Source organism: Peromyscus eremicus, chromosome 4 (genome assembly GCF_949786415.1).
Source record: "Peromyscus eremicus chromosome 4, PerEre_H2_v1, whole genome shotgun sequence".
Taxonomy (NCBI): domain Eukaryota; kingdom Metazoa; phylum Chordata; class Mammalia; order Rodentia; family Cricetidae; genus Peromyscus; species Peromyscus eremicus.
In genome coordinates this window covers 120,297,214-120,321,402 of record NC_081419.1, presented here as the reverse complement: position 1 = coordinate 120,321,402, position 24,189 = coordinate 120,297,214, and the positions used below count along the sequence as shown (strand labels likewise).

General features: G+C 40.9%; 1 protein-coding gene across 2 annotated transcripts in view; it reads left to right on the top strand.

Moving 5' to 3' along the window:
* Ralgapa2 (Ral GTPase activating protein catalytic subunit alpha 2) overlaps window positions 1-24,189 on the top strand; it is a 275,792-nt gene that overhangs the window by 36,935 nt on the left and 214,668 nt on the right. For both annotated transcript variants that reach the window (XM_059261570.1, XM_059261569.1), the window contains exon 4: window positions 18,557-18,614. In XM_059261570.1, the coding sequence (XP_059117553.1) occupies window positions 18,557-18,614 (58 nt within the window). The remainder of the gene's footprint in view (window positions 1-18,556; window positions 18,615-24,189) is intronic.

Genomic DNA, 24,189 nt, shown 5'->3' with positions numbered 1-24,189 from the left:
AGGAGAAGGAGGAAGAGGAGGAGAAAAAGGAGGAGGAGGAGGAGGAGGAGGAGGAGGAGGAGGAGGAGGAGGAGGAAAAGAAAATAGTATTACCTGGCTCTGGGGATGGCTCAGTGGGTAGAGCACTTGCCACACAAGCCTGACAATCTGAGTTGGGATTCCTCAGAACCCACTTGAAAAGCCAAATAGGGTAGAGGAAATGTCTAAAATCCCAGCATACCCTGGGGCTGGGGATTTAGCTCAGTAGTAGAGCACTTGCCTAGCAAGCACAAGACCCTGAATTCGATCCTCAGCTCCCAAAAAAAAAAAAAAAAAAAAAAAGGCAAAAAACAAATCCCAGCATACCCCTACTGGGAGGTAGGAGAGTGAGACAGGAGAAGCTCTCAGGCCAGCTTACCTTGTATACATAGAAGTGAGCAGGAGAGACTCTGCCTTAATCTAAGTAGAAGATGAAGACTGACATCTGAGATTGCCCTTTGACCTGTGAATGTATGTCATGGTTGGTTTTTGTGTACACACACACACACACACACACACACACACACACACACACACGGCTACTGCTACATGTACTCTTGAGTAATTTGTTGTGTACTTTTGTTTGGTTTTGAGTGTAACAGAAGTGTCATCATGGCATACTATCATCTGTGACTTGTCTAGTGCTCCCAGCTTATTTCTAATAGTTATTCCACAATTTAAAATTCAGCTTCAATTTATCCATTGGGTGTTTTTTTTCTTTGTCTGTAGATAATGGCCAACTTTTTCAGTGGTCTTTTTTTTTTTTTTTTTTTTCATGTAATGCACTGGCTTAGCCTTACATTACATTTGCAAATAGAAGTGATAAAAATAATCATTATATTTTTATCCCAAAGAGAGTTTCACTTATGTTCATGTTTCACCAATAAGACTAACATATTCTGTAATTTTTAGTAGCTACTCTATCAGATTACACAAGCTTGTTTCCATTTCTAGTGTGGTCAGATTATTTGAAAACAAATAGGTGGGTTTTTACATTTTCAAGTTTCCCTTTTCTCTGTATTAATTAGATGATGACTCTTGTGCATTCCAATTCTAGATATTTCAGGGACTAATAATTTGCTAGCATTTAAGGATTTGTATTTTTTGTGGTTTTAGGTAATTTAATTTTTACATACTTAAAAATTTTATTTAAAATTTTCATATAATATATTTTGATCATATTCCTTCTCTTCCCATAACTCCTTCCAGATCCTCCCCTCTCCCTACCTAACCAACCTCATGTTCTTTCTCTTTCTTAAAAAAAAAAGGCACCCCACCCTACCCCACCCCACCCCACCCCACCCCACTTCAAACATTAACAATAACAGAATCCCAACAACCGTGGTGTCTGTTTTGTATTGGATGGCTACTCCGGAGCATGAGGCTTGCCTTAGACTACAGTTGATTGAAGAAAACTCATTTTCCCTCTTCCTGTAGATACCAATTGCATACAGCTTCTTGGTTAGAGGTGTGACTTCATGCCCACTTCGCCCTCCTTCATGCTGGGTGCTTTGTATTTTAGATCTGGTAATTGTAACGTCTGAAGTGTTTAGTAGTTTAAATCTGTTGGTTATCTTTTCCCACACAGTGGCTTCTTCTCTTGCATCTGTTGTGAGATCAATATGAATCATACAGATTTAATTTTTGTTAAGCCTTTCTTTTTCTACATGGATTTGTTTCAGCTTTTGGCAGGAATTTGGGAGTGGTTTCAATTAGAATTATTTTGTATTCCTTTGAGGGTTACTACTGGATCTCAGGATAAATACCCAAAACTTCTGAGGGTAGGGCTCAGGGGCTGGAAGGACCAGACATCGATTACAGTGTTGGTGTGGGAACTAGCTCTTTGGCTCCTGCATTCTTTGCTTGTAGATCCCAGATCTTTCTTCTATCCCCTTTCCTTTACCTTTCTTGCTTCTGTCTCTTCTACTATTTTTTTTTTTTGTCTCTGTTAGTTTCTCTGAGTCCTCAAAACCATGCAAAGCTTTAAGAGTTGTGTTTGTTGTTATATCTCTTGGAACTAGTTGTTTCAAAGGTAGGAAGCCTGCAGAGACCTGAGTCCTTGCCTTCCCACAAAGGAAGTTTGATGCCTTCCTTCCTGTCCAGAGATTCTGTACTGGGAGGAAGCTATTAGAGATACATTACTATTTACAGAGAATTAGTTGCCTATATAGAAGAACAAATATATATTATTCAAAGCATCATAAAACTTTTACTTTGCATAGTAAATATGGGTGAATGATGAACTTGTATTTCTTTTGTTTATGCTCTATGCTCTGCTCTAGCTTTATAAGTTAGCTTGTAATTTGTATGTTTCATTCTGGGCACCAAGCAACTTCATTGCTGCTTCCTACATTAGAAGTGGTTTATGAGGGTTCTGAGGTGAATACTCATCAACGTGTAAATAATTGAGAAAGGCTTCTTTTTAAAGTGGTAGAGTTATTAATATGTTAAATTACAGAAGCGATCCTGTTCAGGGATATTCTATAAATAAGAAATGGGTTGGAAGAAAGTAGAGAACTAAGAGAATTATGGAGGCCTGGAGGAGGACTACATAAGAGAGCTATACCTTCCTTGGTAAGGGGCAAAGTGCTGGGACTTTGGAAATGGAAGCAGTAGTTTCAGTGTTATAAACTGCTGGATAGTACAGTGTTCTGGTGGAGTAAGTGATGGGCAGCTAAGGTTGGCAGCTCAGGTCATAAGTTCCAGGCTGTAGATGGTTGTACAGAGATGAAATCTGTTTGCCTTTACTTACACTTGGAGCACGTGTACCTCTGGAAGACGACCTGGCTACCTCTACTTGTAGTATCACTTAGGATTTCTGTTCCTGTTTTTCGTGGAGATGATTATCATCCTTTTGTTTTTTTTTTTTTAAATTTGTTTTATTATTATTGTGGTTATGACTAAATTTTTATTCTTCTCTGAAAAGCATTTGTCTGTCATTGCTGGTTGTTCCAAATGGAGATGTGGGATCTCAAAACACATTTAATTGCCATCTTATGTAAAGGGACAAATCTCTCCCGCCCACCTGTTTCCAAATAACCAATCAGAGGCTTAATATTATTTACAAACTGTTTGGTCTATACTTACTGTTAGCTAGCTCTGATATCTTAAATTAACCCATTTCTATTAATCTATGTATTGCCATGTGGCTGTGGCATTACCAGTCTGCTGGCATCTTGTTCCTTGGGCAGCTGAATGGCATCTCCCTTGCTCTGCCCTCTTCTCCCTGTATCTCTTGGATTTCCGACCTGGCTCTTATCCTGCCTTACCATAGGCCAAAACAGCTTCTTTATTAACCAATAGTAGCAACACATATTCACTGCGTATAGAAAGATTATTCCACAGCAATCTTACATTGATCAGAATCTGTCTTACAAGGACCATTCTGTTTAATCCTTTCCTTCTGAAATAGATTGTCTTTCTAGGTTGGTTTTCTATTCCCAGTTTTTAAAGATTTTATTTTTAACTTTGTGTGTGTGTGTGTGTGTGTGTGTGTGTGTGTGTGTGTGTGTGTGCATGTGAGTGTAGTACTTGATGGGAGAGCCCATCAGACAGATCTGGAATTTTTACCAGATGTGGGTGCTAGGAATTGAATCCAGGTCTTCTGCAAGAGCAGTATGTATTCTTAACTTCTGAGCCATCTCTCCAACCTTCGTTTCTCAGTTTTTATAGAAGAAAGTTTGGGAGGTCTGTGGACTTAGGTGACCTGTCTCAGGTTGCATATTTAACACGTAGTAGCCAGGGACTTACCTGTGTTCATAACTCATGGCCATGATGTGAGTTCCACTACCACCCTCTCACGTCTATTTGAAATATCCTATCATTGGAGAGTCTGGATGTCTTTAAGCCACATTCTGCAGGATATTTCTGTCAACTCGTGCCCGTTCTTATACATTCATTCATTCATCAGACAGATGTTCCATGTACATACTGCATGCCAGGCACAGGTCTAACTACTGTCAACAGCAGTAAGCAGCACAGACAGGACCTTCAGTCCTTTTGAAGCCTATGCTAACATTCATGGCAAGCTGAAGAGTTAATTGGGAAGAATCAACTTATATCAGAACTCCAGTAATGACCTCCTGAGTTAAGAGAACCTGCCTTTTTCAGAGTTATCGTTTGTGGTGACACTTGCGGAAGTTACCTACACAAAGGAAAGAAAGGATGCTTAACACATGAGGAACCTGATGACTGGGCCTCAACTTTATACTGTCTTCTCCTGAGAACCCTCTAGATGTAGCCCCCAAGAGGTTGTTTTTAGTGATACATAAGATGTGTTTTAATCAGATATGATCAGGCACCCTGATCAGAAAATGACCATAATGAAGAAAGAGGATGACTATAATGAAGAGAGAGGTTTTATATTCACTCTTCCCTTAGAGCAGGAGGCATGCCACACAGGGTCCGTCGAGGTTTGCACAGACATGGAATCAGCAGACACGGAGAGGGCTGAAAGCAGGAGCTCTACTGTGTTTGTGAGAATGCTCAAGCAGGGCGAGCACACTAAGCAGAATTTAGGGTTGTGGAGTTTGAGTCATCTGAGCTGACTCTAGGCTGGTTGTTCTCTCTGGCTGCTGAGTGATTCGGGAGGAGGCTCAAGTCTCAGAGTGTGAGAGCCTAAGAAGGGATTTGGGATTGGTTGGTCTTAGGCCCTTTCTACAGGAATTAGCTGACTCAAGGAGGGACAGTCCTTCCCTTCAGTGAGGCCACAGACCATTAATATAAAGCAGTCTACCATCTTGAATTCCACCCCTTTCCAGCAGAGAAATAGGATGGTTTGCAAGTAGTATACATTTATTAAGAAATAAGAAAATTCCTGAATTTGATAGCAAGGAATTTCTTCACTCCCCGATGAAGTGATTGACACACACAGAAGAGGTTTAATTTACAAAGCCCATGTGTTCCGGCACTAGACTTCTGCCCACTCCCCCTACATCCACAAACCCACACCTACACACATCACCGAGTTTGAAATTATGGATAAACACAATACTCGATTTTCAGAATCTTTATTCTAAATTTTATCAAAACTGTCTCCCAGATTAAACCTCATTTTAATCTTGCCATTATCCTTCTAGACACCAGAATGGGCTCTTTATAGTCTGTAAAATGAGACCAAGCTGGTCTGCCCTGCAGAGTCCTTCACCCCTGGGTGGCAGTGGAGCTTTTCTCCTCATTTGCTGTTGTCCCTCTCTGGGGAAGCACTCCCTCAGCGCCAGGCTACTTTGCCATGTGCTTCTTTTCTGTCCCTTCTCTGCCTTTTAGACGAGGTTTCCAGGGACTTTGACCCTTTTTGTCCGGCCCACTCTTTCTGGCACTGTTCAAACTCACTGAGTTCTCCTGGCAAGTGTTGCTGGGGTGAGGGGTGAGGAGTGCTCATTCTTCTAGTGAACTTGTGTAATACGCCATAGCGTGTGGCCATTTGTTTGTTAGCCCTTAATGTAGCTATGCCTTAGCCTCTTGATGAGGCCATAAAGTTCCCCAGCCCAGCAGCCATTACTTACAGTTCTTTGTGACCCCACAGTGATTTGCGCTTGTTAATATTTATTGTTGGATTAAAGTCTCTTAAATTTTCAACCTCTCTCCATTGTAGTTGTTTGGTATTTTGCATTAATAGCATTCTTTCCCCCACCTAGAACTTGCTAGATAAAAGAGACCGGGGTCAGAGATGTCTCGGTCTAGATCAGCTTGACAGCGATAAGCTAGTGACCTTGATAGAACACTTAAGTCTTTCTTTATTTGGTTTCCATAGAGAGTCAGTCAGGGGTAGGAGGGGGTGAGCCCTGCAGTCTCTTCCAAGTGCGTTAACCTGCAGAACTGCAACTGAGCGTTGTTTGAAGTGTCCATACAAGTTCATGGAAAAGTCCTTTTTTAGTATGAGATTTAGTTTTATTCTTCTATTTTGTTTTAAATTTTAAAAGGATTTGACTCTGGTTAGAGTCCAGTTTTATTAAATTTTATCTGTTTTATATATGTGTATTATCTATTTAAAATTATTTATTTTATTTATGTGTATGAATGGTCTTCTGCATGTATGTATGTATGTATGTATGTATGTATGTATGTATGCATATCATGTGTGGTGGAGAAGCTGTGGGGTCCCTGAAAGGTCATTCCTCTTTGCTAAACACAGGGTTAGATTTTTCATCTTACTATAGGTCTGTCCTTGTGTGGGAGGGGACTTCCAAGAGTTAGGGTTTTACTGTAGTAGATTTCCTGGGCTTCTTGTTAGTTCCAAAGTGTCATGGCTGAGGCCTGAGTGTTGCTCAACTTCCATGGAGCAAGGGAACATGGCTTCAAAGCCGCTTTCTGTACACATGAAATTGAAAAGCCATGTAGATTTCATTCTTTTGTTTTCATGCTTGCTTTGAGACGAAAATGACATTAATATAATGGCAAATCAAATGACTTAGTACTTTATCACTCCACCACACCTTCCAGCCCTTTTCACCCTTCCCCCTTTCCCCAAGCTAAAGGATGCAAACCCTTGTTTGTCCAGGATGGGACTCCGTGTCTCTTCTCTGTCCCTCCTTTGGTGGAAAGGGAGCCTGGGCTGGGAGGCACCGAAGGGAGAGGTAAATCGCAGCAGGTGAGCTGCACAGTGGGTACAGGTGCTATTTGGGCTTCTTATAGGGCACATAGGGAAGGGCACAGATAACCACATGCACAGCTGTCTCTTTTCCTTCAGTACTCAGGTACATGTTTGAGATTCATCACTCCAGGCCTCCACGAGTGCATCTTCTTTCCTCTCCACAGATTTTGGGGATGTTGGGTCGATGGCAGGGTCTACATTTGCAAAGCCTTGCCCACATGGCTGTGATGAGGAGTCACTGAGTGACCAGAGGTGAGCCTAGGGCTGCAGTGGGTTTTACATCCTACTTTAGCAGATTTCCAGGTGAGCTTGTAGAGTGGGCTTAGCCTCTCACGGTTCCTAAAGTAGGGGAAAGAGTTGTAAGGACTTTCCTGATAGCAGTCACATGACTTGTCCCAGCGTGGTATCAGGAGCTTTGCTAGTAAGGTGAGACCAAAGGCTGGCCTTCATTCCCAGGATACTGCTTTGGATTTGAGTACCACTCAGCGGCTTGAATGTTGATTTTATTGCTGTAATCTCTCCTTGGTGCTTGCATGTACTGGATACTGGGGACATGTTAAAACATAGGACCCAGGTCTTTTTCCTTGTTTTTTCTTTTTTTTTTTTTTTTTGTAACATGGTTATTCCAATGTCTGCTTTTGTTTGTGAACTCAACAGACTGGAAGGTAGAAAGATATAAATGTTTAATTTATTATGGACATAATTTGCTTATTATACTGTGGTGTGTTAATAATTTGAATTAGAGCACCAAAGTCTGAGGGGAAGGTGTCTGTTCCAGTGGATAAAGTACCCTCCACACTGCAGGCTGCAGCAGTCTCTCTCATGAATTGAGACCTAGAGGTGAGAAACTTGGGATTGGCCCAACAGAGTGTACTGAATTACTCCGTTCACCTTGGAGGAAGGGAACCCGGAGACAAGATGTTTGTGGAAGTCTGAAATTACAATCTCGTGATTGATTATCTGCTGTAGCACAGGTGCCCTCCCTATTCCAAGGTGGCAGCGGCTGGCCTGTGGTAACTGACACCCTCAAAGATCATGTAGACCTCAGTTAGGAAATGCACACACGAATCCTTTCAAGATAACGGAAAAAAACACATCAAGACCTCATGACAGAGCATTCACAGTACCAAGTGACCATGCTGTGTTATGTTAGAAGCAAGCACATGTTCTCTTTTTACAGTGATCTCACACTGATGTTGAGACCTTGTCTGTATGAACTGGCTTCTTAGAAGAGAGTTGCCCAGATGCCTGCTGTCTTGTCAATGTTCTCTGGCTTGTTTGGGGTGGATGTATAGCACGGTAGCTGTTAGAGAGTGACACCTAGTGTTGAATGTGCATGTGACATGGGACAGGAAGGAAAGAGCTGACTTGAAGCCTTCCTTCCTAGCCGTTGATCCTGCAGACCTGGGGCATTCACTGAATGACCTTGAGCTAGCCTGCGGGTCTTTGGTACTCTCTAGAGTCCTTGAGAGAAGCATTTAAAATTAAAGTTTCTGGGGTGGCGAGAACCAAGTTACAGCATTTCGTGCAGACTTTGTTATTTCTCTCTCATTGCTTATGCAGACTCTCCAGTGAATTTTTTAACATAAAAAATTGGCATAGAAAGGATAGCCAGTTAATTATGCTAGTACAAAAGTAGGAGAGAGAGAAAGATGTGGTAGTTTTTAGCCAAAAAGCAAAAGCCTGCATGAGATGGAGACTGGCATGGCAGCTATGGCTGTGACAGACACTTGTTAGGTGAGTTTCGTGTGTGCAAGTCCAACGCTTCTTAGAGCTGGGATTTCTTCAGGGCAAAGCCCATCTCTTATAACAGAATTTCATGCTACTACTTTGAGGATTTGTGAGATATCTAGTGCAGTTTTTTTCCGCTCTTAGGGTTAGACCTGAATATTGATGTGCAAGTGGAAAGATAAACTTATGAAATGTGTCCTGTCTCTGCTTCCAAGGCTTTCAGTGTTGCAATGTTAATACACAATGAAAGGGTTTTAAATTTGTATGTTAGTACCTATGTTAGAAAACCTGGGACTGTTTTCTCTTTCGGTCTGTGGTTTTGCCTCTCTGGTGCTGGTGCTCCCTTGGCCTCCCTGCCGAGCCTCTTGCTGTCTGTAGGCGGCAGTCCTCTGCTTCTCTCCCTCACCCTCTCCAGGGCTCTCATGGAATGCAACTCTGCTTCTATCACCTTCAGAACTGTGACTGCACTCTCAGTGCTCCTCCAAGGACCTCTTCCTCTGACCTCTGCCTCCTCATGCCTGTCACCCCGGAAGTCCTCAGACCAGCAGAAAAGCTTTCTGGGGGGAGGGTGGGCACTGTTTACTCTTCTGAAATGCCCTTCTTTTGTAGTCTCACCTCTTCATTTTCTTCAAGATCCTGTTCAAAGGTATTTCTGCTCTTCCCGCCTGAGATTCTAACTGTCGAGGCAGGGGTGGTGTCTTTGGTCTATCTTTGGTCTCTCACATGGTACCTGGCATAGAATGAGCACTTAACAAGAATATTAATTAATTAATTAAAACCTATACCCTCTGAGTGATCCATTTATTGAATTCATTGTTTTCTTTGGGTATATGTGCATACATGCCTCATGAGTAGTTCTCTGAGTTTTATTCTCAAGTTTTATGTGTTTAAAAGCCATTTCTGATGAACTTGGTATTTTATTGGGGGAATTTAACATGCTTATACTTAATCTTTTTGTGAAACAATGAACATTTTTTTACCTTTATCTTTGTTTTAGGAAGAGTCACTGTTTTTGGATTTATGGAATATGCTTTGCAATTTGATAGGTATAATTTATATTTTCTTTCATCCCAGTAATTAATTATCTTTAAATTAATTAAACAATATCATCCATTTTTTTCTATATCAAGAATAAGATGTTTAATAGTAGCCTTGTTCTTTTTAACCCTCTACGTCTTTTGTAGTTTTCATTTCTTAACATTTTAGGCAATTTATATCCATGTAATTTTGTGGTGATATTTTATTTGCGCTGAAATGTGAGTTTTTTGTATGTTAATAAAGTTTGCCTGGAGATCAGAGGACATAGCCAGCAATTTTTAAGTAAACATAGAAGTCAGGCAGTGGTAGCACATGCCCTTAATCCAATCATATGGCAGGCAGGGTCTCTGTGTGTTCAAGGACATACTAGGGAACAGCCAAGCGTGATGACACACACCTTTAATCCCAGTACCAACCATAGAGACCTGGAGGTCTGTACAGACAAGCAGTAATAGGGAAGTGAGGTAGCTGGGCTAAGAGCCAATGAGAGGGCAGAACAGCAAGGCAATAAAAGCCTGGGTAGACAGGAAGTAGCTCTCTTGGGAAGCTACGACAGCTCTCACTATTTCCCCGATCTCTAAGGCTTTCACCCCTATATTTGGCTCTGTGTTTCTTATTTAAGAAGACCTTTTAGAAATTCGTCTACATTATTTTATTACAGTATTTTTCACATGCTGTTTCTCTCATGTTAAGTGATTTGGGAAATCTATTTTTATTAGCATGTTAAAATACCAGTTATGTAAACAGCCCACTGCTATAGGATTTTTATTTCTATATTCTTGTTAGGGAATTACTTTGCTTAATATTTGTTGCTAGTATATGAATTATGTACTTTGTTGAGGCTGATGTACTTCTAGCTCAGGAACACCTTTCCTTGAACTTCAGGTATGTATGAGCACATATAGGTGACTGCATGATTTTCAGATCATTGCACCCCCCTCCTTTGATGTGTGTGTCTCAAGGGAGCCGTACTTTGCTGCAGATAATTTACGAGGAACTGCATTGTTGTGTAGGCCCTTGGTCTGCTTTGGGTCTCTGTTGTCCTCACGTTCTCTCTGGGTCCTGATGCCCACTCAGTGGCTTGTGATCAGTTTACCACACTGTCCTTTGGAACTCACTGCTGATGAAAAGATCAAGGTCAGCCTGACTGTTGTTGTTAGATGAATATACTACATTTTCTGTTTGATTTTGCCTAGTGCTTTTCGCTTTGTATTGAATTTACAACTTTAAGTGTGTTTTGCTCTTTTATGTGGTTTTGGGGAGTTGGTGATGTACAATGTTGTGGCACATGGGGTATTCTGTAATAGTCTAGATTCATGCTCTCCAGGCTTTCCATCTTCATGTAGTTCATGTTTTCTGACTTCAGAAGGTTATTTAATAATACATCTATTTTTTACTTTATACTTAATTTTTTTAAAGTTTTCATCATCTCTTTAATATCCACTTGAGTCTTTAAGAAAGTGAGTTAGAAATGCGAAACCAGATTATCCTTTACTGTGTTTGTGTTTGAGGAGGCATTTCCATTGTTCTGTAGGATTGTCTCCTTTGTGGGACCATCATTCCAGCTGCACTGGACTCGTGGGAGAGAGTCACCCCCCCCCCCACTTTTTTGGTGCTTTAAGTAAACTTAAGTAGACAATAATCTTTCTCATTTGATACCTTTGCCTTTATAGGTCTTCATTGATATGTCTTCCTTTAAAAAATTATGTTCCATACTTATTTTAGATGTCTTTTATTGAAATTTAAGTTCAAGTTTCTTACAAATTTTAAGAAACTGTTTTCTTCTGGGCTAAGAAAAATATTGTCTCTTAAGCAATGACCTAATCATGTATTGAGATTTAAAATGTTTGGAGACACATTTAGTTTTCAGTTATCTTTATTAAATGCCATTTAATGCTACCCTACTGTCTTAGGGTTTTTTTATTGCTGTGAAGAGACACCATGATCATGGCAACTCTTATAAAGAAAATATTTAATTGTAGTGGCTCACTTACAGTTTTCAGAGATTCAGACCATTACCGTCATGACAGGGAACATGGCGGTCTGCAGGCAGATGTGGTACTGGAGAGGTAGCTGAGAGTCCTACGTCTTGCAGGCAACAAGAAGTTGACTGAGACATTGGACAGTATCCTAAGCATAGGAAACCTCAAAGCCCGCCACCACAGTGACACATATCATCCAACAAGGCCATATCCACTCCAACAAAGCCACACCTCCAATAGTGCCATTCCTTATGAAATTATGGGGGCCAATTACATTAAAATTACCACACCTACCATGTTAGGGTTGTTGCACAAATCCTAAATGGTCTTATAATACAAACCTGGAGCCAGATATGAGGGTGAAAGCTGAAAGATCAGAGAAGCTGAGCAAGCCACAAGCAAGCCTCTTACCTCACCAACTCCTCAGCCTTAAATAGACCAAGTTCCTGTATCCTCAGGCCTTATATTCCTTTCTCTGCCCAGCCATATCATTTCCTGTCTCAACCTTCCTAGTGCTGGGTTTAGAGGTGTATGATCCCAAGTGCTGTAATTAAAGGTATGTACCACCACTACGTGGCTGTTTTTCTTTTAGACTGAATTAATCTCATGTAGCCCAGAGTGCCCTTGAACTCACAGAAATCCAGACAGATCTCTGCCTCTGCCACCCAAGTGCTAGGATTAAAGTTGTGTGCTACCACTGCCTGACCTCTGAGGCTAACTCTGTGTTTGGCCCTTTCCTCTGATCAGGCAAGCTTTATTTCCTAGATTACAAACAATATATCACCACATAGGGTAGTATTTCCTCCTTTGCCTGTGTGTGTGTATACTAAAACTAGAATTACTTTGATTTCTTTTTGTGATTTTTCACTCACCTATTTGTTCATGCTTATTAGGAAATACTGTATGCTGGGTACTGGTTCTGATGTTGGGGATACAAGATATATCACTAAAGTGTGGGTCCTTTCTCCCAGGTAATCCAGCTATAATGGCAGAGTAGGCCTTATGCCTATCCACCTGAGAAGAATGCTGCTAGAGGAGGGTCTTTTGGAAGTGGTCTTATTCCAGGAGGTGAAATTTGAGTTTGGGATATGACAATATGGAGCTCTATTTTCCTTACTCTGTGACAGCATGCTGACAGACTAAAGTAGTAGAAGGGATTTCTGGTATAAGAAAACCAGCATTTTTTTTTTTTTATAAAGCTAAAATGTATTCATGTTATTCTATGGACTGGGATTAGTTTGTTTATTTGTTTATTTATTTAACGCCCCAAACACAGCCTCCCCTCCTTCCCTTCCTTATACCCCCTTCCCCCACCCTCTACCCCTAATCCATTCTTCCTCCATATTCTCTCAGACAGGGAAGGCCTCCTGTGGACATCAGCAAAGCATAGCATAGCAAGCTGCCATAAGACCAAGCACCTACCCTTGTATTCAGGCAGGACAAGGCAATCCAGCATATTCATTTTGTTTTTAAGATTATCTGTTCATGTTAGTTCTGTCTCTCTTGAATTTAAAGATTCTAAACAACTGTTGGTCATTAGTGAAACTATTCTGTCTGTGTAAGAGTAGAGTTATTTTTTATTAACTGGCGAGAATCCACCAGATAATAGCAAAAATGGTGTCTGTCTGTAGGTTGACATGGAAGCATGTGTGGCGTGCTTGTGGGTGCATGGGTCCCTCTTAAGCCAGACTGGTTGTGCAGTCCAGGCACCTGCAGAATGCTCTTGTGAAAGGACTGCTAATTCTCATTCTACGTTTTCTGCACATTGTTACTCCCAAGGTCACGAAGCTGAGATGTCTACTCTTTTAAATGAAGTCTTCTGTTTTCTCCCAGGGCAGCGTCTTCTGTACGCACACCATCGTGCCCTACAGCTGGCCTGGGGAAGGGTTGCTCCCCACTCTCTAGTCTTGCACTGAACAGGTTTAGTTGGTTGTTTCAGGTAGATAACTGGTATGCATTAGTATGTAATATCTTTCTCATTCTTTGCTGCCCTACTTTCCATGTAGACTAACAAGCAAGTGTGAATCGACTTGGGTTGTGCTGCAATCATCTGGTAATAATTTGGTGAAAAAAGTTTCCCATCTAAATTAAATGAAGACTGGAGTTTTAAAGTTCACTGTGGCATCTTGTATAAACTCCAACTTATGTTTCATATTATTCCTGGTCATGCAGTAGGTTCTGAAGAAAAAGTAGCTATGGATAATCAGTTAAAAGAACGACAGATTCCCTGATGTGCTGATCGGTAGTAATACCTAATTTCGATTTTGAGTGTGCTGTAATGGATTACCATATAGATGCAGCTGAGCACTGAGCATTAAACAGAGTCATGTGTTTTCCAGAAAAGTAATATTTATTCACACTGTGTGGCTTTCTTGAAATATTTTTTTATTTTATTCTCCAGTGAAACTACAAACAAGATGTCAATAGCTTATGTGGCATTCACAGCAGTATAGCTTAGAATATCAGCTGCAGTACAAGAAATGCCAGATTGCATTTGCCTCACCAAAGATAGGCTCCATCTGGGACTTCTGAGGCACAGGCTTAGCATTTAGACTAGGTAGTTGTGTTTGGCTTTATATTTATTGACCCTCATGGGATTTAATCCATAAAAAACAGCCCTCACAATGTTAGTGTACAGGAAGAAGTGGCAGTATGGATATTGTTTCAGTCTCTGAATTGTTGTATTAAGTTTTGTCATTTGGAGATATATTCTTTTAAAAGAATTATTTTGATTGATTGTGTGTGTGTGTGTGTAAAAGTGTTTGTGTGTGTGTGTGTGTGTGTGTGTGTGAGAAAGTGTTTGTGTGAGTGCATGTGCCATGGAACACATGTGACAGTCAGAGGACAACTTGTGGAAGTTAATACTCTCCTTCCATCATGTAGGTCCTGGGGATTGAACTCAGGCTATCAGGCTTGGTAGCAAGTGCATTTCCATTAATTCATCTCACAGGTCCTTTTAGGATATTATTACCTCAAACATTAGGCATGATGTTTCATATTTAAACCTTTGAGAATATTTCTTAATATCTTTAAAGTAGACTCATTTATAAATCTGAATTATTTTGAGAAGTAACAATGATTGATTGTTATGACCTTAAGTGAATTGGAGATGATTTTTGTTGCAGACTTAGACAGTATGCAGACATGTTTATTCACATCTACTTGATGCATTTTCTGTTTTCTCGTGTGTGTGTGTGTGTGTGTGTGTGTGTGTGTGTGTGTGCATTTTTTTTTTTTTTTGAGACAGGGTTTCTTTGTGTAGCCCTGGCCATCCTGGAACTCACTCTGGAGACCAGGCTAGCCTCATACTTAGAGATCCGCCTGCCTCTGCCATCTGAGTGCTGGAATTAAAGGCATGTGCCACCACCACCCAACCTGTTTTCTCATATTAAAAGGTGCTTTTCTTTGTTATATACTAATAAAAGAAAACCGAGTGAGGAATAAAAATATGTGTTTGAGAAACTGAGAAGTATGACTCAGTGCCAATTTGGTTGAAGAGTAAAGGGAATGTCGGACATTAATCTAGATCAAGACAAGATCCACCCTGAATTTTTAATTCACCTAGCACCTTCTTGAATAATGGTATCCAAAGGTGATCCCGCCATGTAGCTGGGAGCTGCCCTTAAAGGAGAACTCAGAAGAAGGTGTGCCATCTGCTCAAGCAAAATGACCTGTCAGGAAGCAGGCAGCAAAGCACAGGAAGACCTCCGAGGGACAGACTTCCATCTGTATGAAGCCACTTCCAGCTGAATTTGGAAGCAAAGCTGGGGGGCATCTGGGCTCCTGAAGTGTGGTACACTTCTCTTAGTGTTCCAGCCTTTTAATCTGATGAGAGTAACCTAATTAATAGTTTCAGTATTGCTGTGGCACACAAAAAGATGTGTTGCTCAGATTCCCCTTCAAGGGTTTGCCACTCTTACAAGAGTGGCACCCACTGATAGCCTCTGGCTGTGAGTGCCTCAGCCGTCCAGCTCTGCTCACACTCTCTTCTCCATTAGGCTGGAGTATAGGGTCTCACCTCTAGTTGTTTGGGCCTTTGCTCCAGAGCTCCCTCTCAGCTCACAGTGGCTCCCCTGCTCATCCTGTTTCCTACCCATTCCTTCCCTGGTGCTACTCTTCTGTCAACTGTTTCTAGTAACTCCATTGTAGCGTATTTTCCAAAGAACTTGTCTTGCAAAGATTCTTGTTAATTTGTTACCAAAGACACTGACTGACTTTGACCCTATTGTGCCTATAGGTAGCTCTTGAGTTGTTTGGTCTTTCAGCAGCCTAGACATGGAGTCCTTCATTTTAATCCAATTCCAGAGTTCCAGCTTCCAGCTGGCTGTGGCTATTCATCTCTGTGGGCTCTTGCTCCCATGTATTGTATTCCACAGGCACGGCATGGGGGAGTGGGGAAGCAGGTACAGGGGCATTAAAGATTATATCCTTTTGGTAGGACAAGGCTCATGTGAGTTTTAATTGTCATCCTAAAAAGCAGGACTTCCTAAACTTTTTCTACTCATGATCCTCTTTTGTCAGAGAAATTTTTACTCTACCTCAGTTATATAGGTATAAAATAGGTATTCAAATGAAACATTTATTGATAATAGATCACAAAGAAACTCATTTTAAAATAATTCTTTGATATACATATAGTTTTACCATTTATTAAAGATGGAATCATATTTGCATATTAATAAGATAGATGTGCTTATTTGTTTTTACCTTAAGAATTAGAGTTGAGCAGAGTATTTGAAGTAAGATATAGAATGTCTTTAGAGCTTTTCACAGTTGATCACTGTTTTTATTTTATGACTGTCAATGCTAAGGATGCCACTCTGCATAAATACGTAGTATAAAGTAGCGGAAATGCATTAAGGCCACTTCAGAAATTGCTGGAAATGCTGTCCTAATCTTGTGCCAACGTTCATTTAATGATTTTGAACTCAACCAACAATTTTACGAATCAAGCTCACTAATGCAATACAAACCAAAGATGCACTAATTTAATGCTTATGTTCTGAAAAATGTTTGTAGGAAATAATGAAATTCTTTGTTGCCTATAATTAAACCATTGTGTTTCTATATGAGCAAAAAACTTGTATACTTCATAAAAGCACTACAGTTCATAAACATACAATAGTTTCAGATCTGAGCTGTGGTGTCTCAGGAAGTGCAGAGTGTGTGTGTGTGTGTGTGTGTGTGTGTGTGTGTGTTGTGTATTTTGAACCAAGTCTGCGGTGAAGTTGTGCAGTACAACACGGTCAAGCACTACTTGCCATACCTTAGATTCATTCCATGTTTGATTTGAATTAGTTTTTGGTTGTTGCTTGTTCAGAAACCTTGGACTGTTGCCAACTTTTTTGTAACTCCTACACTGTTAGGTGATGCTATTTGGAGTTGCACCTCATAGTTTAAGAAGCTGGCTTATAGAGAACTGACTTTTTAGGGATGAGATGTGGCTCAGTGGTAGAGCACTCGCAGAGCAACTATGAGGCTTTCAGTAGTAAGAACTGACTTTCACATCTTCTGATTCCCTTTTTAAATGTAATTTTTTAAAGCTGTGTGTGGTGGCCTACATCTTCAATCCTAGCACTCAGGAGACAGAGGTAGGTGGTTCTCTGTGAGTTAAAGGTCAGCCTGACTTACATAGTGAGTTCTAGGACAGCCAGGGCTACATAGAGAGATACTGTCTAAAAAAAATTATTTATGTGTATGTGTATGTCTGTCTTAGTTAGGATTTCTATTACTGTGAAGAGATACTATGACCACAGCAACTCTCATAAAGGAAAACATTTAAATGAGGTGACTCACAGTTCAGAGATGTAGTCCATTATTGTCATGGTGGGAAACATGGCAGCATGCAGGCAGACATGGTGCTGGGGAAGGAGCTGAGAGTTCTTACATCTTGATCTGCAGGCAACAGAAAGTGGTCTGAGACACTGGCCATGCCTTGAGCATATATGGGACCTCAAATCCCACCCCCATGGTTATACACTTCCTCCAACAAGGCCATACCTACTCCAGTAAAGCCATATCTGCAAGTAGTACCACTTCTTGTGAGTTTATGGGGGCCAATTACATTCAAACAACTGTAATGTCTATGTGTGTATGGGTGTGTAAGTGTTCATTTTTGCATGCTTATGTGTATGTCTAGAGGTGTGCACATGCAACAGTGTGCACCTGGAGGTCAGAAGACGGTTGTTGGTTCTTGCTTTCCACCTAGTTTGAAGCAAGCTCTGCTGTTGTTCACAGCTGCTTACAGCAAGCTAACTTCCAGAGATTCTCCTGTCTCTGCCTCCCATATCCGTGTAAGAATGCTGGGATTATAGACTCATGCATCTGCAGGATGCAAGAATAGGGATTTTTGTCCTACAGTGATAATGTATTACCAATGCCAATAGATATATTTTGACCATTTGCAGTTTTCTATATTAAAAAAGAGTAATTGCTGGGACAGTGAATTGGCTTAGTGGGCAAAGGTATGTGCTGCCAGCCAGACAACTCACTCCAATCCCTGTTACCCACATGTGTAAAGAGAAAACTGACTCCCAAAGTTGTCCTCTGACCCCTCAACAATAAATACAGAAATATAATGAATAGTTTAAGTAGTTATATTAAAAATAAAGAATCTTAGAATCTAAGTATAATTTACCAGAATGTGCTCTGGAGTGGGGGTCAGAGGGATTTGTGTTTTGGATTTTTTATGTGTGTGTGAGCATAATCAAATCTTTAAAAATTGTTTGAGAATTTCATACACAAATATAATGTATTTTGATTAAATCCACTCCCTTTTCAAATTCCCCTTCAATTCCTCCCTTTCCCTGCCCAACTTCATGTGCTCTGTTTGTAAATCTATGGTATCACTTAGTACTTCTTGTTAGCATGGGCATAGGACCATTCTTTGGAGCGTAGGTAGTCTCGGGGGCCATATCCCTGAAGAGCTGACTCCCTCACTCAACAGCCAGCTTTTGGTAGTGAGGGCTACTTTTACTAGCCCAGTCTTCCTGCTCTTCAGAAATTTGTTTGTTGCCCACTAATGGATACTTTCATAAGTACAATCTTAAGACCTACTTGTAGGCATTAATTTTATGAGATTTTTATATATATTTTAAACTTACACCTATTTATTTATTTGTGTGTTGAAGGGGAGGTAAGTAATATGGGCCTATCACAAAAATGTATTTCATCTTTATAAATTTTTATTTTGTAGAAAATACTGCAGTTTCTACCTGAACGAATTTTCTTTCGATGGCATTACCAGAGTATAGGTAAGATGAAAGCAAACACTGTATCAGTGATCCGGATTTCTACCAGCTGAGGTTTCAGCAATACTTTCTGTAGCCAATACCACCAAGGTAGCCTATAGAGAGAATTAAAGGTGTGGTAAGTAAAATTAAGTCCGGCTGACGGAGGGCAGAGAGTGAGTGACTGGAGATGGTGGCCCGAATGTGCCATCTGTGTCATGGCTCCCCCACCACAGGCTCAGGAAGTAGCGTGGAAGAGGGGGTGGAGCGACTGTGAGAGTCAGGAGTTGGGGAGGGCTGTTGGCACCATGAACTCACAGTGGCTGCAGTTGCCTGACCAAGCCCTGCATGAGATCAAGCCTGTTAACATTATAGGATGGATGAAGGAGGGAGGGGGTTAAAAAAGAGCAGAGGACATGAAGTTGGGAGGGGCTCTAGCGGGAGGGGGTCCAGCAGGAGTTGGAGCAGGGAGTGGGAAATGAATATGATCAAAAGAGATTGTATATGTGTATTAAATTTTCCATGGATACATTTTAAAAAATTAAACCTCCCATTCTAAATGTGCCCTTTGAGGTGTAGCCCATGGGCTCCCCAGGAGTGTGTTAAAGATGCAGAATTTCAGGCCCCAGTTTGACCCACTGAGCGTGCTGGTCTTTTAAGAAGAGACACAAAAGCATTCCTATGCATGTGAAGTCGAGAAGCACTGATCTAGAGTATTTTCTTAAATAATTGTACATTATTCTTTACCAAAAAAAAAAAAATTGTTCTTTAAGCCTGCATTATTGATTCAAAATTCCCATTTGGATACTTTAAGAAGTAGCAGCCAGAGGGACCTTGCATAAAGAAAGCAAATGACATTGCTGCCCTTCTGCCCAGCTCTTTACATCTGACAGCACAGTTGCAATTTAAACTGCCCAGCTAACTGGAGCCTTCCAGGGCACCCATTATGAGTTCTGCATGGGTTTTTAAAAGAGTTCCTGCTTCAGTCCTACCTGCAAGACTCTGCACTTGATACAACTTTTCTTCCTAGTTGGCTACCTATAGTGGAGGAAGGTGTGAGCCTTGGAATGGAATCTGACTTTATTTGATAATTAATTTCTTTCACTATTTATTGAGGGAGAGATGAACCTTTGGGGCAGAAACAAAGAGCATGTCACCATTCTTGCTTTGGATAGGCCTCTTACTCCATGGGTAGAGAGATGAGAAAAGTAATTACAGTGCAATTGTTGCTGTGAGAGGCATGTAGTGGCAAGGCAGAAGAAAGGTTGAATAGGTCCACCCAGGAGAAGTTGAGGGACCCTTCAAGAGAAGTCACTTCCTCCGGAGACTTGAAAGGTGAGCAGGGCTTCCTGGTTGTGAGAGCAACATGTACAAAGTCAAAGAACTTGAAAAAAATGGCGTCATCAGTAGATATTCCAAAATCCAGAGTTCTAATCTTAATTTAGGATTGTTTCTATGAAAACAGGTAATAAACTCTTACAGAAACTGAATTTGAGTTTTGTGTTACAAATTTAAATTTAAAGAAGATAAAGCATGTGTACAATATATACCCATGGAACTCGGTGACTGAATCTTTATTCTGAGAGAGCTCCTTAATCTTTAAATCCTTCAAATAAGCAAAGAAAATTTTCCCTTAATCTGAGGAAGTTTGCCCTAGCATTTCTTGAACCTTTGTGATTATATATTTAAAATAAGGTAGAAAAAAATTTAAGATCCAAAATATTACCTAAAGAGGTACCCTGGGGATTTGTGAGATTCTGTGGTGTGGAAATGAGAAATAATCATGTGCAGCTGTCTTGGCTGTTCAGGAAGAATCGTCATGGCCAGGATGAGCTAACCGGGGCCCTACTTGTCTGAGTTCGTGAGGGAATGGCTGAACCCATGCTCCTGTGAGCATGGAGCCAGTTCTCTTGGTTAAGCAACAGTCCCACAGCTTGGCCTTTCTTTCACCTCCTTGGTCATCTGAAACCTTGCTTTTCTTGGAGACACCTCTGACTCCCTCAGGATCATTAGATGAGGTCATGGCCTTTCTTTATGAAGTGCTAATTCCAGAAATGGCTCAGCACCCAATCCTTGGACTGTGCCAGCTTGGTGCCATGTTGTCTCATCTCCTTTTTTTCATGATCTTATTCTCTCCTGGTCCTTCTTCTTGTTACCCATAAGCTCATTGTCCTCTTCCATCCTTAAGTGGCTTCTTGCCCTTTGTGATCACAGACTTCCATCTAGTCTCTTTTCTAGCCACTTCTAGGCCACTGTTCTGATTTTTATTATTATTTTTATAAAACAGCTTTATTGGGGGTGGAATAAACAGAATATATAAAAAATATCATGAATATAGGATCACCCCCAATTTTCCTCAACCTCCTTGGTAATACCTCTGTTCCCTTCTTCCCTACCTCAGCCCCAAGCACTAATACATTTCCACAAGATTCCCTAGATACGACACTGAGTAAAACCCATAAAAGAAAAAAACTGATGACTTGGATTGCTTCAGATCCACCGCTAGTCTGCCTTTGCCTTTTTTAGAGTCTTGTTTAGACGGAATCAGGTAGCACTGTTTTTTTCTTGTTTGTTTGGCATCTGCTTAGAGTTATTGTTGGCAGATGAAACACCATGACAACTTGAGGAGGAATGAGTTTGTTTGGCTTACATATCCTGAATCACTGAGGGAAGCCAAGGTAGGAACTCAAACTGCGCAGGAACCTGGAGGCAGGAGCTGACGTTTACTGGCTTGCTTCTCATGGCTTGCTCAGCTGTCGTTCTTATAGAACCCAAGACTCACCAGCTCAGGGTGGAAACATCTATGGTGGGCTGGCCCCTCCCACATCAATCACCAATTAGGAAAATTCGACAGGCTTGCCTACAACCTGAGGTTGTGGAGGCATTTTCTCAATTGAGATTCCTTTCTCTCAAATGACAATAGCTTGTATCAAGTTAACATAAAAACTAGCCACCACAGCATTTTTTCCCGCTCTGCTTGTTTTGAGATTCATCTGTATGCTATGTACTAAGAGTTCATTCCCTTTTATTTCTGAGTAGAATAGTATATCATTGTATGGCTTTGCCATCATATTTTGATCCATTCTCTTGCTGATATAGTGTTCAGTTGATTCTCATATTTGGCTGTTATGCATAAACCTACTCTTAGACGTTTGTGTACAGGTCTTTAGGTAGCCATAAGCTTTCCTCTCTCCTGTAGAGTACACTTAACTGGTAAATTGTTTTGCAGAGTGGCTATATCATTTTATGTCCTCAGCAGTGTCACATTTCAGTTAATAGCAGATGTTATGGTCAGTGTTTAGTTTTTGGTTGTTCTATCTCATTGACTCATGGTGTCTTTTCATGTGATTTATGTGTGTCTCTGGTAACATATATTTCAAGGCTACCCATTTACAAGTTTCATTGTTGTATTTTCTTAATTTTTATTTTTTGAGGTTCCAGTATTTTGTATGGAAGTCTTATCAGATATATGCCTTGGAAATATTTTCTCTATATTTTACTGTATTTTGAAAAACAATGTTTTTAACTTTGAAGAAGTCCAATTTGCCATTTTTATGGGTATACTTTTTATTTTCACATCTAGGAATCTTTAAAAATATTTTATTTAATATTTATACATGCATATAATGTGTTTGGATCAAAGCTACTCCTCATTCCCTTCCCTCCAGTTCCCCCCTTTTATCTGCCCAACCACTTTTCCCTCCAAACTTCCTATACTCTCTCTCTCTTTAAAAAAATATTGCTGAGCCGGGCGGTGGTGGCGCACGCCTTTAATCCCAGCACTCGGGAGGCAGAGGCAGGCGGATCTCTGTGAGTTCGAGGCCAGCCTGGGCTACCAAGTGAGTTCCAGGAAAGGCGCAAAGCTACACAGAGAAACCCTGTCTCGAAAAACCAAAAAAAAAAAAAAAAAAAAAAAAAAATATTGCTGAATTCTTTACTGCTTCCTGTAAGGGCATAGGTGTAGGCATACCATGCCCTGGAACATGGCTTCTCAGGCCCACAGTCCTGAAGAGTTGACTCCCCCTCCCCCAGCAGCCATCAGTTGCCACCTGCTCCTCAGATGGGCATGAGAATCTGTTATTAATACAAAATCATAAAGATCTCCTGTGTTTGCTCATGTGCTTCCCCCCCCCCCCCGGCTGGGATTCACAGAGATCCACCTGCTTCTGTCCCCCAAGTGCACCATCACACCTGGTCTATTTTCTTCTAGTCATTTTATGGTTATGTTTCACATTTAGGTCCTTGATCCATTTTAAAACAATTTTTGAATTTTACTTCCTTCAATGGACCACTGTTCCTGTGTACTTGAGTGGATGTAGAAGTGCCAGAAAATTCTGTGTTAGATCAGCAGCCAGGGGGTTTTTCTTTGTGCCCCCGACCTTCTTTGCCTGTGAAAGGACCAACTGATGGTGTGTGGTATTGCTCACTTCAGTGGTTTGAGACATGAGGCAGAGAACAAGTTTTTAAAGAAAAAAACAAAATAAAATAGGAAAGAACTTTGCACAGTTAAAGTTAGATTAAAAACATCTGTATGAACTTTTAGCTTGGAAAATATTTTTTAAAATATCTTTAAAAGATTGTCATTTGTGGCACTTGCTTCTAATCGCAGCACTCAGGAAGGAGAGTCAGGTGGATCTTGAGTTCAAGGCCAACCTGGTCTACATAGCAAGTTCCCTGCCCTCCTGAGCCACTGAGCTATCTCTCTACCCCTGGTTACTATATTTCAGAGATATTACACTATGAGATATGGCCAACATCTTAAAATCCAAGTTTTTGGAAAGAGGAAGGAGCAACCGTGTGTGGATGGATAATTCTGCTCTCAGAAGACATGGTAGACCACACAAGACCCCAGTGTGAGGTGTGGAACCTCCTTGTAAATTGTTCCTCAGAGAGGCCCCAGAAGCCCCCACCCCCAACAGTACAAGCCATAGTGCTGGAAGGTGCTGTGCAGATTCCCTAAGAGAAAAGGGCTCAACTGTCTTCCCCAGCTGTGAGCCCTACAGACCGGAACGCTGGCCTGTCACTCAGGATGTGCCCACTGTGTGCAGTTATCAACTGCTCTAGCACAGGGCACACTAGATAGAAGTCGGACCTGACAGTGCCTGTGTCTGGCACTGTGTCTTTCAGTGCTCTTAGGGGGAGATAGGAGGCACTGTGAAAGCTACCCAACCAAGGGGAAGTTCCTGGCTCAGCTTCAGCTTGATTTCTCTATCTCTTGTATCCAAAAGCATGTGAAATCTTCAGTAATAGGGTCTTACCATTTAGTTCTGGTGGACAACCAAGAAGAATAGCAACAACGTGTTGTTTGGGGACCTCTAGTGCCTCTCATTTTATGAGATTTTTTTTAATCTTTCTGGGCCTGGGTGACTGACCCACTCAGTCTAATTTTCTCCAGCTCCTCTCATTTACCTGCACATTTCATTTTTTCTTTAAAACTGAATAAGATTCCATTGTGTGTGTGTGTATCTTATTTTTGTTATCCATCCATCAGTTGATGGACATCTAGGCTGGTTCCATTTCTTAGCTATTGTGACTAGGACAGCAATGAGATGGATGAGCAAGTATCTCTGTAATAGGCATGTCTGTCATTTGGACTTTT